The following is a 16190-nucleotide window of genomic DNA, read 5'->3' on the forward strand; positions in this document are numbered from 1 at the left end:
TTAAGATACCTTAAGACAGTACACATCACTAGTTTGCTGATAATAATTTGGGGAAAATATTTCCCCAAATATATCCATGCATTCTTTAAAGCATAAGTCATGTGAACATGCATGAGAGAGCTAAATCATAATGCAGTATGCCAAATATCGAATCTTATTCCTTGAGCGCAGCTATTGGTTGGAAGTGGTCACCTGATGAAAATCCGTGGGGCAGTAATGGCACTCTGACTCCCCCCCAGACCCCAGACGAGATCCCCGGGCGAAGCAGCTGGATCGTGTTTGGGAAAACTGATTTGTTACAAGCTGAAAGTCAGGGGATGGGAAGCTGAGGTCACTGGGAAAGCAGGTGCTCCCATGATGTGCCGAAAAGCGTGTTTGGAAGGAGGACTGGGGGCTGGGGAGACGCGGGGAGGTGGGGGAGGTGGCTGGGTCAGTGGTTCTTCGGCGCAAGTTTGAAATGGAATAGCAGCTGCCCCCCCCCCCCCCGCCTCCTCGACATTTAGAACATTCCACTTGTGCTTGGGAGGATGTGTGCTGTAATTTAGAACAGCGTGTGAGCCCCAGCTTTCTGTCTTAAAGCTGCTCGCTAATGCGCGCTCTCCCCAATGTAGCGATTTAGAGAGGCGCTCGCACACACTCACACACACACACCACCCCGATCCGTTCTCAGGTCAGCCCTGCGCCCTCAAAACAAACAGCCCTCGTTATCTGTGACCGTAGCCCTGCTAGGTGCGGTATCATGGCCTAATCTTTAAACACTTACTCTTGCCCATTCAGGCTAAGTGTTCTCCTAAGCAGTTTCAATTGATGTAAAACCTATTAGGAAGGGGGGGATTGGAGCATTAAGGCTTAAAAAAAGATTGAGTAATACCTTTTAAAATTGTATCCTTTTTTTAATAAATAGACTCTAAGCCCCAGCAAATCTTCTGCGGAACAGATTGTGGTCAAAAGCCATCAGATGTGTGGCTTTTAAAAGGGAAGCTGAACTTCCCGGAGACGTATGGCTGGCCCCGTCTCCCAGACAGAGATTGTCTTGGTGATGAAATGACACGACTCAGACCCACACTCCCAGTGCACCCTGAGTGGCCGGACTCTGCTGTGATTGGACGCTGCGACTCCACCAGCACTCGGAGCGGAGAGGTGGAGACCCGCTCTCGTTCTGTGGAACCTTCTAGAGCTTCAAAGAGGGCTCTTACTTCCTCTCGCATGCCACCAGCCCGTTCGGACATTTTAGGACAAATTTTTTCTCACCTTTCAACAACGCTGGTTATTTTTTTTGTTTTGTTTTGTTTTGTTTTTTAATGTTAGGTCATTTCACTTTTCGACTTTTTAAAGAATTCGATTGAGGCTTTTTGAAGCTCTAGCCTGTCGTAACTTTCCTTTGAAGGACAAGATTCTTGTGCGAAACTTGTACAATCTCTAGATCAACTTTGCCCGCGTGCACGCACCCCAGCGCGAGCGCACACTTCGTAGCGCACACTTCGTAGCGCACACTTCGTAGCGCACACTTCGTAGCGCACCTTACAGTACTCGCCACGAGCGCTAGTACGCACTTTCTGCAAGCGTGGATCCATGAAAGTCTTCAAAACTTGTTTGCAGGAATGTGTCCTAACGGCCTACAGCACTGCTGACATGTTGTCACCCTGTTCAGACCTCAGAGTACTTCCATATGGACCGCATCTACGTGTCATTCTTTTTCCATTTTCTGTAATGCCGTCCTGGGAATGTTTGTTTATTGTTTAGAAAATAAAACATCGGCAGTGACTTGTTATATTAATACGAAGTGGGTTAGTGTACGTGCGTTTAGAGTTAGCGGAATGAGTTTGTGCATCAGAATTGGTGTAAAAATGCGGAGTGTGTATGCGAACGCTTGTGCGTGACTGAAAGCGCAGGAAGTGGGTTGTGTAATTAACCCGTGTGGCTGCATCGCACAAAGGCACGCTATTCCACAGGCTCTGAGGACTTTCTGTGGAAACTTCAGCTCCGCAGTGCATAACTTTGAGCGCCGTCTCTCCCTGGCTCTGTGTAACTCAGCGGTCAGGGCTAGCGGTTAGACTGCTCTCACACTCCACCTAGTGGGGGGAAGAGCCACATGCACCGCCTGCTTATTCTGAAGTGCTGTATGTCACAATGGAAGCCTGAAATTGGTTTTTAAGTTTTTGTTTTTCATCGGAACTGTCAGTTCTTCACCTGAACTGCACAGTACGCCTACTGGGCTTAAATCCCCTGTTAGTTGGTCAGTAATTCTCTTTAGGATTTTCTGAATTTTCTTGTCAGACATAACAGTGATGAAACGGCAGCCTCTGTAATCTTTGTTGAAAACTGGCCTGATAATGCGACAGATTTTGGCCGACGGTGAATTGAAAGGCGTCTGACGTGGCTCCCCCTGGCCTGCGGTCGTGTAGGCAGCAGCAGAAACCAGCTAGCACTGCTAGCTTTGACAAGTGCATGAAATCATCTGAAAGATATGTCACACTTTTTCGCAGCGGTTGCGAAACACAAGCAACTGCTGACAGATTTCTGCAGTCATGGAGTCACGCCATCACTGCTTCATTACCAGACCCGGTCCGTCAAACTATCTTTGAGGACGTAAATGGCTTTGAGCTCGGAAGAGAAAGAAGTCGATGCAGGAAGCTCGGCTCAGCTCACGTCTCTGCTGCAAGGCTTTAGACACCGTTTTGGCCAGTTTGATGGCATTTTCCATATATCTGTCGTGGTAAAGAAAAGAGTGTTGTGTTGTGGGGCACAGTGGAGGCAGACTTCAATGCCCACACTGAGTACTCAGCCCTTTAGAATGTAAAATTCCCAGCATCTCGTCAGCCCCACTCTTCCCTACAGCCCCCAGCCCTCTCTTTTTCAAGGTGCAATAAGCCACTCGGGGGTTTCTCTCTTAATTGAATCACCATCTGAAGAAGCGACGTGTGCGCTTCCTGTGCGCTGAAAGTCTTCAGCAGCTGCGGTGCGCTGGGAAAGCTGGAGACCAGCGGGCGGGCGGGCGAGCGAGCGAACGGCGGCCCCACCTCTTGGCGTTGAGCAGAGCGAGCGGTTTTAGCCAAACGAAACTTCCTCCCCTCGGTCGGCCGAGCGCCACGGGGAGGAAACGGAGTGTAGCTCTCGCCCCGTACGGCGTGACCCCTCGGGTGTAACCCCCTCTCCTGGCCCCCGACACTCCAGATAAATACCGTATTGTGCAAAGTTAGCTCAGCTTCTATTATTAAGGCAGGAGAGGAAGTCAATTTGTTCCAACTATTCTGGGTAATGTAAGCCATTCTTTGTATGCGAGCCTACTATTTCCTTTTTATTATTATTTGTACCGGAGTTTAAATTGTTCCTACATGCAGGCCATTTTAGTGGATAAACACGTCGGTCGACTGTATCAAACTGCGATGAGTCGTTTCTCTGTCTTCCCAGTGACCTTAGACTCAGATACACATTTTCTGGAATGTCAGGACTGATGCATATTTGTTCATTTGCCATAAAAAACACACGTTAAGTCCTGTTTGTACAAGCATATTGACATGCCAGCTTGACTGAATGAATGAGATTTTTGAGTTATGACAATAAACTGGGTTTATACTGTTTCGTTCTTGCTTGTTATATTTTATTCCTATAGAATAAATTACATAGAATTACAAAATGTTGTTTTGTTTATTTTAAGATGATTAATGAAATTGGAAGAAAAATAAAAGTGGAAAATGCAGTATTAACTTAGTAATGTTATACAACTCTGCATTTTTGTCTTTGAATGAATATGAACAATTCATAATTATATTGTGTTGAATATTTTCTGTGTTGTATTGAATTTTATGTTGGCCTTCGCATCAAATTAATGGTTTGTTGAGCAACATCATGCATATATATGTATATATATGTGTGTGTGTGTGTGTGTGTGTCTGGCTTAAGTTCCCTATACTGTAGTTATGGGAAAATATGTTATTTTTTATTGAATTCCAAAAATTGCATGATTAGCTTATTTGTTTCTTATTTGATCAGCGTTGCTTGCACTTCTCATTTTGCCGTACTATCGACTGCCCCCATATGTTTCAGATTTAATGGTCCCGTTACCAGCATTTGCACCTTGAGTTTTTCGCCCTAAGCCACTGTAGGAGCTCTCAACTTTTCCCTTTTCTCCGTTTTCCCTCTCTACTTTAACGGCAATTAATCTAAGGATGAGATGGCGCATATGGAAGCGTTCAGGTTTAAGTAGGAAAGGCTACGGCTGGCAGGGAGCCCCTTTGCCAGGTAATGTGCGTATTTTGAAAAGAACGTGGGCCCTTTTATTCGCTGTTCACAGGGGATTTTTTACCAAAACCAATTCACGTCACATTTCATCTTTGATTTCTGACGGTCTGAGGCCGACGGTTTGATGGAGTTTATTCAGTAATGGCCCTGTTTGTGGCTGTCAAGTCATGAGGAAACCATTTTCTGTGAAATCAAAAAAGGAAAGAACAAAGTAGCGTGAGTCTCTTGGGTTTTTTTGTTGTTTTGTTTTTTTAAGATGGCTTTCCTGTACATGAGTCTCCCATAAAATGTTTGAGAAATCAACCAGGGCTAATGAAAGCTGTCCTGGGTTAAGACCACCCTGGTTCACCATGACTGGACTGGCCAATGGCTGAGTTGGTGTAGCTGTGTTTGTGATACAAATAAGAATATTAGTATGTTATTACTTGTGTATCTAATTATTGTTAACAAAGACATTAAAATTCATATCAAGTAAGGATGCAGCCTCATTCATTGTGCTGCTGAAGGGCTATTTTAACCAACATTTTAGACTCTACGTTTTTGTATTCGAATGATAACGGCTTTTTAACAGCTAAAAGGGCCTCTCTGAGGTGTTGACCGCAGCTGAACCGCTCAATCTGGCATCTTCCTCCTCGACCACACGCCGTTTGGACGTCGACCGCACAGCTCAGCAATGCCGGCTGTGTTTCGGAGTGTTGCTTTGCACCTCCCCACCCCACCCCAAACCCCCTCGTCCTCCCTCCCGGACTCCAAACTCCAAACTTCGGCCATAAGTGCCTCTTGTTGAAAGGCCCTGTCAGGAAAGGCCTGGGCCTCGTCACTGACGCTCTCACAGACGGCGTTTGTGAGCGAGCTTCGCGTCGTGTAAACACCGCCCCGGCCCCGTAGCCCGCGCGGCTAACCCACAATCAGCGCTGCGCTACGAGCCCAGGCGCTGAAGCAGCCAGCGAGGCAGGACAGGCTGGCTTTCAGCACACCTCTGTGGCCGGGGGAAACTCTGGCTCACAAACTCCACTATAACGCGCTGGGGTCCTCTGGCCTCCATTACCACGGCTGAAAAGCCTGCTTCACCCTAGGCTGTATATCAGAGAAAACCAGCCTAGCACTGGCTCAGGTGTACATACTCTAGATGTTGCGGCCTATTCGTAAAATTCATACTACTTGTACTAAATAAACATACTTGTCGTACTAAATGTCAGGCGCATTTTCATTGTAGTACGAGTAGTATGTGGTTTCGGACACAGCCAATGAGATCGACTCTGCGGGAAGGGACAAAATGGCGATCCATCCAATCCATTGCTTTCATGTAGGCCCACGTTCAATAGGATATGCTTCATAAGGTATGGTACAGCTGCTTTTTTTTTTCTTTTCTTTTTTTCTCCAAAGAAGATCAGTTAAAATTCCCCTCTGCCAATAAAGGTGAAGTGCGCTTTGATAATGAAACTAGGGCCTCCTTTCTTTGGAGTTCTGTGATCAGAAAAACGGGGGAAAAAACTGAGAAACGTAGAGGGGAACGTGTCCGACTCTCTCCCCTCCACTCCAGGAAGTGAGCGGAGATAATGCAGCCCCGCACTTGACCCAGAAACTTTGTGTTTCCGCGCCGCATAATCAGGCTACGCCAGGCGGGTGAGGCGCCATCTTCCTGATTAACAATGGCAAGGCTGACAGGCTGCACTGGAATCCATATCCCCAGCGTGCCCGACTCCGTGAGCTCGCATCATGATACTAATTTAGTTTAGTTTTTAAATATAAAACCTTTATTAAATATGTACGCCAGGCCTTATATCCTCCGCCAGGATGGTGCCATTTTGCATTTGGGGGCCTCGGCGTGATGAAAGACAAGCGAACAAATGCCGGCTTGGAACGCGCTGCCTGTTCCGCGCAAAGCCCGTCGACATTTTCTGATATTTGCATCAAGCGGGGAGGCGTCGCTGACATCTCCCCGCCGCCGCCGTCAAACAGCTTAGCTGGAATTACAGGCGGAGGAAGGGGGAAAAAAAATGGCAGGTCCTCGAATTGTATTCCTAAAATGAAAAAAAAAAAAAAAGGAAAATAAAAAACTTGTGCCAAATCTCAATTCCTGCTGGATCTCCTGATTCTGTCGGGGGAATTAGAAAGCCCACAATTAAACATATGGGCATTAAGATAATTGTCAGTTGTGTTGGCGGACATGATGGGAGACAGATGGATGGGAATCAGTGCGCTCTGCCGCGGCACCCTGGGAGATCATTTTGTATTTTACCTGCCTGAGCAGCTCCGGCACTTTTGTCACAAGCGGAGGACGGGAAATGGAGGCGGCCGCTCGCGGTGCGCGAGGAGAGGGCGCCCTCTGCAGGTCAGCCCAGGCACTGCGAGCGCAGGGAAACCATAAGCCCCGGACAGAATTAGGGGAGGCGCGGTAATCACACGGCTGAGCGAGATGGCCGAATCTTAGTGTCTGACATGATAGGCCCAAAATTGTTTCAAGGTTTAGCTGATTTGCTGTAAAATAGTTATTCATTTACCAATTTTACCACTGTAGATGACCTCTTTGTTCTGTACGTTTCTGTCTTGCGTATACATTTTTTTTAAAATAATGTGTTATTTAGCTGAGGCCTTTATCCAAAGCGACTTACAGTTGATTAGACTAAGCAGGAGACCATCCCCCCTTGCTGAAGGATCCAACAGCTGTGCAGATCTTATCGTGGCTACACTTGAATACATATGTGCTTCATTACCCATAAGGCAGTTCTCATATGAGTCAGTATTTGCTCCTTGTGTTTGTCTCTTGGTTTGTGGATGTGGTATTGACCTTGGCCTGTTTCCTCAGCTCTCTGCTGACACCGTATTTATCTATTGTCATGTTTGGATGCTGCTGTCTTGGCCAGGAGATAGGATAGGAGATATTGCACATCCTGGTTAAATAAAGGTTAAACACACACACACACACACACACACACATATATATATATTTATTTACTTAAAATCTTTCGAAGCTGGGTGGTATTTCACGAAGCTGGCTAACTGAGTAAGTATAACCCGGCCAGCTCTTTTTACTGTAGTCCATGTTCTGTATTCGAGGGGGTTCCAGGTTTGCAGAAGTTAAGCTTAGTGAGTTAGCCCGCTTGGTGAAATACCCCTCAGGCTGTTCGTTGGGTGGTCGGACGCCCCCCCCCCTCTCTGACAGGCGTCTCTCCTCGTTCTCAGGTGGGCCCTCACCGTGAGGACGGCGTGGGGTTGAGAGGCAGCCACGCCATCGGGCCCAACCAGGTCCCCGTCCCCCAGCTGCCCGTGCAGTCCGCCACGTCGCCCGACCTGAGCCAGCCTCCGGACCCGTACCGGGGTAAGTACCGCGCCGCAGAGACCTCCTACTGCCGCTTAAAGGTACAATAGGTCATTTCGGACTTCTAACGGTCAAGAGAGGAATAGCAGCAACAAACCACAACACTGTTTATCCCACCCCTTCTCTGTGAACGCGCTGACGTTGAAACGCCACTGGCTGTGGCAATTAGAACCAATTTTCAACCAGTGAGCTTGAATTATTGTACAGCTACACAATGTTTTGGTACAGAGTGCCGGCCCGTCAACTGCATATTTTGAAACCCGAGTTTAAACTATAAACTATATAAACACAGGTAGAGGGTGTGTCAGCATGTCAGTGAGCCTTTTTCAATGATAGGAAGGGATTTACAATGGTCTTGTAACAATGTTTTAACACTAAACTCTTACCTATTGTACCTTTAACGCCCCGGGAGTGTGTGGAATACTCCCAGTACCTCCGTCAGGTAATGAGCGGGGGGCGAGACCAGCGGAATGTCGCAGAGCTCCTAAACGTCAGAACTGTTTCGGCCGCGTTGGGTGTTCCTGAACACCCAGGGAGCGTACATCGCATACCACTGTGGAAATGTCATCAAGATAAAATAATGAATAAACTTGTCAGACAGTGTTTCGTGACGCACCTCGTATGAACGCGCGTTAAAACGACAGCCCTGCGAGCGGGTTTTACAACGAGTTAAATACGCTGGCTCGGGTACGGAGGAAAGCTGCAGAGGCTCTATTTTATGTGAACATAATCTGTTTATTTTACGGGCCCCAAGTTGAATGTACAAGTAACTGTGATTAAGAAAGGCGCACAGAATAGGACGTTAAATATGAATATGTGGAAGGGAGAAATTATATATGACCCACACAAGAAAGCAAATTAGCTCCTGGCAGGTTCATAATGGCGAACACTTCTTTCTGAAAATTGCTTCTTTGGCAACAAGTTCCGCAGAGGTGCAAGGCAACTGCCTAATGAGGTGTTGAGTGCGCGGAAAATAAATGGGAAAAGGAAGTCGCGGCAATATAGAATAATGTGGAATAATGCTAGTTTAAGGGCGAGGAGAGGTGGCAGGGCGCGTGAATAAGAGCCTGTGTGAGAGGTAGCAGAGGGAGGCATTAAGTGGGATGGGGGGGGGGGGGGGGACTGTGACATGCAAGTTATCATGAAGATTCATGAAGTGACTCACGCAATCTATTTCACCGGGGATGAATCTCAATGCAAGTACGGCTTGAGAGAAACAGTTGTACAGGTTTACCGTGTCCCATTCCAGGGATTGCACTCGACTGAGTCTGAGCCAGTACGGACTTAAGGTTTCGCAATGTTCTGTGACTTGGAAATTAGGTATTTGTCCATCTTTGTATCCTTCCAACGTACATCTTATAGCTCATGAACGCCTCGCTGAATCAGTGGGACGGTGAGTGCATTCCAGTGTACATAGTTTTATGTGGAGGAAACTTGTGTACACGTGTGTTTACTGTTGGAGTGTTGTAGCGCGCGTCCTTAATTATAGCCTCTGTTCCGCCAAGGCTGAGAGGCTGAACGCACCTTCAGTTGACTGCTGTCTGAATGATGATATCGCAGTGATGTCATGCTATGTGTAGTGACGCGTGACCTCATCCTCATCCTCACAGCAATGGGGGCACTTCTCACTGCTTCGTTACACTGTTTTTGGGCTGTACCTTTTGAACGGACCACTGGGCTTGTCGGGGGTGGGAAAGTCCTGGTGAACCCCAGCCGTAACCGGTTCTGTCCGACGAGGCCGATTTCAGGGACGTCTCCTGTGTTTATTTATATTTGTGGACCGTGGACCGGCCGAGGTGGAGAGGGGTCGGGCCTTGTGCCTGAGAGCTCTGTGGTGAGAGCTCTGTGGTGAGGGGGTGAGAGCTCTGTGGTGAGGGGGTGAGAGCTCTGTGGTGAGGGGGTGAGAGCTCTGTGAGCTCTGTGGTGAGGGGGTGAGAGCTCTGTGGTGAGGGGGTGAGAGCTCTGTGGTGAGAGCTCTGTGGTGAGGGGGTGAGAGCTCTGTGGTGAGAGCTCTGTGGTGAGGGGGTGAGAGCTCTGTGGTGAGGGGGTGAGAGCTCTGTGGTGAGGGGGTGAGAGCTCTGTGGTGAGGGGGTGAGAGCTCTGTGGTGAGGGGGGTGAGAGCTCTGTGGTGAGAGCTCTGTGGTGAGGGGGTGAGAGCTCTGTGGTGAGAGCTCTGTGGTGATGGGGTGAGAGCTCTGTGGTGAGGGGGTGAGAGCTCTGTGGTGAGGGGGTGAGAGCTCTGTGGTGAGAGCTCTGTGGTGAGGGGGTGAGAGCTCTGTGGTGAGGGGGTGAGAGCTCTGTGGTGAGGGGGTGAGAGCTCTGTGGTGAGAGCTCTGTGGTGAGGGGGTGAGAGCTCTGTGGTGAGAGCTCTGTGGTGATGGGGTGAGAGCTCTGTGGTGAGGGGGTGAGAGCTCTGTGGTGAGGGGGTGAGAGCTCTGTGGTGAGGGGGTGAGAGCTCTGTGGTGAGAGCTCTGTGGTGAGGGGGTGAGAGCTCTGTGGTGAGGGGGTGAGAGCTCTGTGGTGAGGGGGTGAGAGCTCTGTGGTGAGGGGGTGAGAGCTCTGTGGTGAGGGGGTGAGAGCTCTGTGGTGAGAGCTCTGTGGTGAGGGGGTGAGAGCTCTGTGGTGAGAGCTCTGTGGTGATGGGGTGAGAGCTCTGTGGTGAGGGGGTGAGAGCTCTGTGGTGAGGGGGTGAGAGCTCTGTGGTGAGGGGGTGAGAGCTCTGTGGTGAGGGGGTGAGAGCTCTGTGGTGAGAGCTCTGTGGTGAGGGGGTGAGAGCTCTGTGGTGAGGGGGTGAGAGCTCTGTGGTGAGGGGGTGAGAGCTCTGTGGTGAGGGGGTGAGAGCTCTGTGGTGAGGGCTCTGTGGTGAGAGCTCTGTGGTGAGAGCTCTGTGGTGAGGGGGTGAGAGCTCTGTGGTGAGGGGGTGAGAGCTCTGTGGTGAGGGGGTGAGAGCTCTGTGGTGAGGGGGTGAGAGCTCTGTGGTGAGAGCTCTGTGGTGAGGGGGTGAGAGCTCTGTGGTGAGGGGGTGAGGGCTCTGTGGTGAGAGCTCTGTGGTGAGGGGGTGAGAGCTCTGTGGTGAGGGGGTGAGAGCTCTGTGGTGAGGGGGTGAGAGCTCTGTGGTGAGGGGGTGAGGGCTCTGTGGTGAGAGCTCTGTGGTGAGGGGGTGAGAGCTCTGTGGTGAGGGGGTGAGAGCTCTGTGGTGAGGGGGTGAGAGCTCTGTGGTGAGAGCTCTGTGGTGAGGGGGTGAGAGCTCTGTGGTGAGAGCTCTGTGGTGAGAGCTCTGTGGTGAGGGGGTGAGGGCTCTGTGGTGAGGGGGTGAGAGCTCTGTGGTGAGGGGGTGAGAGCTCTGTGGTGAGGGGGTGAGAGCTCTGTGGTGAGGGGGTGAGAGCTCTGTGGTGAGGGGGTGAGAGCTCTGTGGTGAGAGCTCTGTGGTGAGGGGGTGAGAGCTCTGTAGTGATGTGCGTCTGTCTGAATCGCCGCAGGGCCTCGGGGGGCCCGGGGGCCCCAGAAACGTAAAGCAGGACTGAGCGGCCCCGGACGCAAGCTGCCCTGTTTAGATTGAGGGGCAAAAGGCAGCTGTCTGTGAGTTTGTTGGGGGGGGGGGGCAGGTTTGAAGCCTTTCAGCATGTGTAAACACGCTGGGTTTGTGGGGACCGAGGGAGAGGAGGGCTGAGAGAGAGAAAGAGAGAGGGGAGAGAGAGAGAGGGAGGGAGAGAGAGACGGCTGTTTGGCGTAGAACCAGCCTGTCAAACGTGGCACTGAGCAGGGCACGTTTGAGATGTTTCTCTCCTGGGGGAGGCCGGCTGCTCTCTCCCCTGGGTGTGGGAACAGCAGAAAATGTTTAATTTTGACAGGAATTGTGGCCCAAGCCAGCACAGAGTAGCACTAAACAAAGGGAACAGTGTTCTGAAACCCCCAGTCTTGGGGGAGAGGTGGGCGTACAACCCCCCCTTTTAAAGCTGTGTTATTGTGTCTATACTCCTGCCTCTCATCCTCTACCAATGGGGGCAGAGGATGTAAAAGTTTCATGTGTTTTGATGGCAGGAACACACATACACACGGATGTGCACACACACACACACACACACACACGCATGTGCACACACACACACACAGTCACAAACACGTGTATATACAGACATTCATTCATCTTTTTTGCACCTCCATTTTGAATTGGAGATAAAACTACAAAGATAAAGCTATAGGTTTACACATACACTTTTGTACACGTCCATTAGTTGTCAGAAGAAGTAAAATAACGTAGTATGGTCAGTTCTGTGTGGGGAAAAAATAGGGACGCAGTCTTATTTCCTCGTATTTTTCAAACATTTCTTGTGGCTGTCTCTCTGTGGTGAAGCCTGGCTGCCGGGTAGGCATGGCAACAGCACTGGGAAGACACTGCTAGTGCAGGAGTCGAGTAGCTGGAATCACACTGAGGTGACTGCTCTACGGTTCGCTCAAAATGGCTCCACTGCCCAACCCTGTTCCTGAAGATCGACAGTACAATCCTGTAGGTTCTCATTCCAGCCCTGATTTCTCACATCCGACTCTATTAATTAGCAGCTCGACGAGATGTCTAGGCGTTGAACGAGGCGTGCTCTGTTATGGTTGGAATGAGAACCTACAGGACCTTTGATAAAAAAGTGAAGCACTGTGATTAGGTCATCTCTCTTCACTGGTACACATATCTAACGCTCTCTCTCCTTCGTCTCGCCCTCCTCCCGGCTAGCTCTCTCCAGCGGTCTGCAGGGCCAGAGCACCTCGTCGGTCAGCTCCGAGATCAAGTCCGAGGATGAAGGGGACGAGAACCTGCAGGACGCCAAGTCCCTGGAGAACAAGAAGGAGGACAACGACAGCAAGGACCTCAAGTCAATTGATAGGTCGAGATCTAGGTAACCGTAATATCAGCGCTCGCTTCATTCAACTCCCTCGCCGGACTTTGATGAAGTGAACACTGGTTTGAGGGGCGGCTAAATTCTAAAAAGGATCGGCAGACCCACCCAAATGGAAGGGCGACACTCCCTCTCCCTTTATAAGGCTTTCCGGCACATTCCGTTCGCGTGACATCGCTCACCGCAGTGACTGCACGCTGCGAGGGGCTGCTCCCTGCGCATAGCAGAACCGCAAGCCCTCGCGTGCCTGTAGTGACACACAAACCGCTTCTGAACACTGACTGAGCGATAGCGTAGGCGAGCATATCAATATCATAGGGGCAGCATGTAGCCTAGTGGCTAAGGTACATGACTGGAGCAGCCTGTAGCCTAGTGGCTAAGGTACATGACTGGGACAGCCTGTAGCCTAGTGGCTAAGGTACATGACTGGGGCAGCCTGTAGCCTAGTGGCTAAGGTACATCACTGGGGCCGCCTGTAGCCTAGTGGCTAAGGTACATCACTGGGGCCGCCTGTAGCCTAGTGACTAAGGTACATGACTGGGGCAGCCTGTAGCCTAGCGGCTAAGGTACATGACTGGAGCAGCCTGTAGCCTAGTGGCTAAGGTACATGACTGGGGCAGCCTGTAGCCTAGCGGCTAAGGTACATGACCGGGACCTGGAAAGTTGGTGGCTCAAGTCCCGGTGTAGCTACGATAAGATCCTTGCAGCTGTTGGGCCCTTAACCCCGCATTGCTCCAGGGGGATTGTTCCCTGCTTAGTCTAATCAACTGTAAGTCGGTTTGGATAAAAGCATCAGCTAAATAACTGTACTGTAGTGTATTATGCTAATCACCCCCTACATGAACACAATCACTGGGTATTGCCGGTCACTCCATGGTCTTGGGCCTGGTTTTAGCTGTCTCTCACACCTGAGTGTAGGGACCTTTTCCAGATCCTCAAAGCACACACTGTGCACCTCATCCCAGGATAAACACTTGACTCCCGCGGTCTTTAAAGGGTTTATAGCTTTCCACCTGGAATGGTTAATTGGACTGATTTCTGCCAAATTCTTAGATATCTGTTGTGCCAATGTTGTGTTGATTATACGGCTTTTTGTTGTTCCTGATATAATTGTTTCCCGGTTCTAACTGACATTTTTTACAAAGATTAGTTAGTGCCATAAATATGTTGTGAATAGGGCAATTTCATAGGATTCTGATATTCAGAGTACTTTTAGGGTGCTTCATCTATGAAGAACTGCGCAGCTCTTCACTTTTCCTGTGTGGGATGTGAAAGCTTTGAAGCTCAATATCTCAGCACTATGCAGATAAGCTTATAATGCCACGGTCACAAGGTCCCATCGTGACCTACGACCCTGACCGTATGGTGTCGGCCCCCCTCTCCCCCCGGACCGCGTGCGTCCCGTAGCAATAACGACGACGAGGACCTGTCCCCGGAGCAGAAGATCGAGCGGGAGAAGGAGCGCAGGATGGCCAACAACGCCCGGGAGCGTCTGCGCGTGCGCGACATCAACGAGGCCTTCAAGGAGCTGGGCCGCATGGTGCAGCTGCACCTGAAGAGCGACAAGCCGCAGACCAAACTGCTCATCCTGCACCAGGCCGTGGCTGTCATACTGAGCCTGGAGCAGCAGGTCAGAGGTCAGTGTCTCAGCAGCCGTCCGTAACACCGTCCGTAACACTGTCCGTAACGCCGTCTTTAACGCTATCCCTAACACAGTCCGTAACGTTGTCTGTAACGTCACCCGTAACACTGTCCATAACACCGTCTTTAACGCTATCCCTAACACTGTCCGTAACGTTGTCTGTAACGCTGTCCCTAACACTGTCCGTAACGCCGTCTGTAACACCGTCCGTAACGTCGTCCGTAAGACACCGTCTGTAACACCGTTCGTAAATCCTTCTGTTATATCTTCTGTTACACTCCCTTACCTTCTGTACTGTAAAACATTTTTCCTTGCCACTGGTTTTTTTTTGACGGATTATCAGCATCTCTTCACGAAAACATCAGATCACGTCATGAAAACATTTATATGTTCAAATCTGTCTTTCACCATAGTCTTTTTACTCTAACCTAATCTAACTACCCTGTTTCACCATCCCCTATAGTGTCCCCATTCTATATATTTCTCAACACTGTGGTGTTTCTCTCCCCATTGAGGAGTTCTCCTGTGCTTACTTTCTGTTTTTGTTCATTTTTTGTCACGTGTTTTCTGTAAAAATTTCCATACAAATAAAAGTGATTTGATTTGACATCCATAACGGATCCTGTAAGGCGGCCCGTAGCTCCTATTCGTAACATGTCCAATACCACTTCTCTGTAACGCCCTCTGACACACCTCTGTGGTATTTATATTGAAAACGTTCTGTAACACATCCCAAAACACCCTTCTATGACGCGCCATGCAACATATTTCCGTAACATGTAATGTAACACCTTTCATTAACACATCCCATAATACCTTTCTGTCGTAAAGTACACCTACAGTACAGAAAACCTTTTGATAGCATATCCCATCGCATCATTATATCTGTAGGCCTGACAAGTAAATATGGCTTCTGCTTCTTGTCAAAATACCGTAGCTGATGAAGGAATATTTATAAAGAGATTACAGCTTTATACCTGACAAACCCCCTTATCACTTTGGCACGGTGTGTCTGTGAGGGCCTGCTATCGTAACGGCTGAATATAACAAACATGAGATGAATCCGTTTCTGCTGCTGCAGGTGAAAAGTCACTAACAGCATCGCACCTCCAATTCACATCAATAACGGCATATGTTACTCCTACAAGTATTACCTGCATGTTATGTCAAACCTGTCTGTCTGAAAATGCTGTCTTCTAAGTAATTATTTGTGCCTTTGCTTTTGCCGAGCTGAAATCTAGTTTAGAGTACGAGTGAAAATAACTGCTTGACAGGCTTGCTTACTGATACTTCACCCCTCATTATCCAAGGCTTGTGTGTTGATAGCTGTGGCACTTTTGAACCTAACATTCTCAGCAAACAGGACAGTGTAGAGAGTTTGCCATTGAATAAAGAGGCTTGAGAACAGAAATAGCCAGAGATTCCACGTTTCTGGCATGGTGCAGCATTATTGCCATGAGTGTTTCTCGTGTTTCAGAGTAGGACTACAGTGTGTGGTGTGATCCGACCCATTGGTACTGTTGCTTTTGAATACTGTGTACTGTGATACTGACTACACGAAGCTAAAGGTTTGAGAGAATATAACATTTTAGTGTTGTATTTGAGTCTGCACTTAACCCTTACGCAGGGACTTCACAACAGCAGTGAAAATACTTATTAATAATATCACGGGTCAAAGTTCATCTGCATTGTGTTTGCTGTGATTGGTCCACAGTAGTGTCATCTTGAGCCCACTGGGTGGCAGTGATGGTGCTGAAGAAATTATTGTTTTTCTATCATTGTTTATGAAATATTTATCTTAAAATAATGTAGGTGAGGAAGTTTAATATTGTGGGAAAATCTCTCCCCACTCGTCAGCAGGAGACGGCCATTTTGTTTTGCGTCATAGTGTATCTCTCGGTGCTGTTTGTAAACCCACCCTTCGTTTTCATGAGAAGTGGCCGTCACATGTTTCCCCTGTGGCAAAAACAGTTTTTTTCCCTCAGTAATTCTGGTTTCCACAGACTAATCTTGACTGCGAAAGAAAAACAAAAAATGCTTCTGGCTGAAGCTAGCCGTGTCGAACACGTTGTTCTGCCCTGGCTGACGAATGATC

General features: G+C 49.0%; 1 protein-coding gene across 5 annotated transcripts in view; it reads left to right on the plus strand.

The window, feature by feature from the left end:
- The window catches only part of LOC133141643 (transcription factor 4-like), a 193406-nt gene that overhangs the window by 167235 nt on the left and 9981 nt on the right, over positions 1–16190 (plus strand). For all 5 annotated transcript variants that reach the window (XM_061262212.1, XM_061262211.1, XM_061262213.1 and 2 more), the window contains 3 exons: positions 7429–7564; positions 12291–12441; positions 13861–14090. In XM_061262212.1, the coding sequence (XP_061118196.1) occupies positions 7429–7564; positions 12291–12441; positions 13861–14090 (517 nt within the window). The remainder of the gene's footprint in view (positions 1–7428; positions 7565–12290; positions 12442–13860; positions 14091–16190) is intronic.

Source organism: Conger conger, chromosome 12 (genome assembly GCF_963514075.1).
Source record: "Conger conger chromosome 12, fConCon1.1, whole genome shotgun sequence".
Classification (NCBI taxonomy): domain Eukaryota; kingdom Metazoa; phylum Chordata; class Actinopteri; order Anguilliformes; family Congridae; genus Conger; species Conger conger.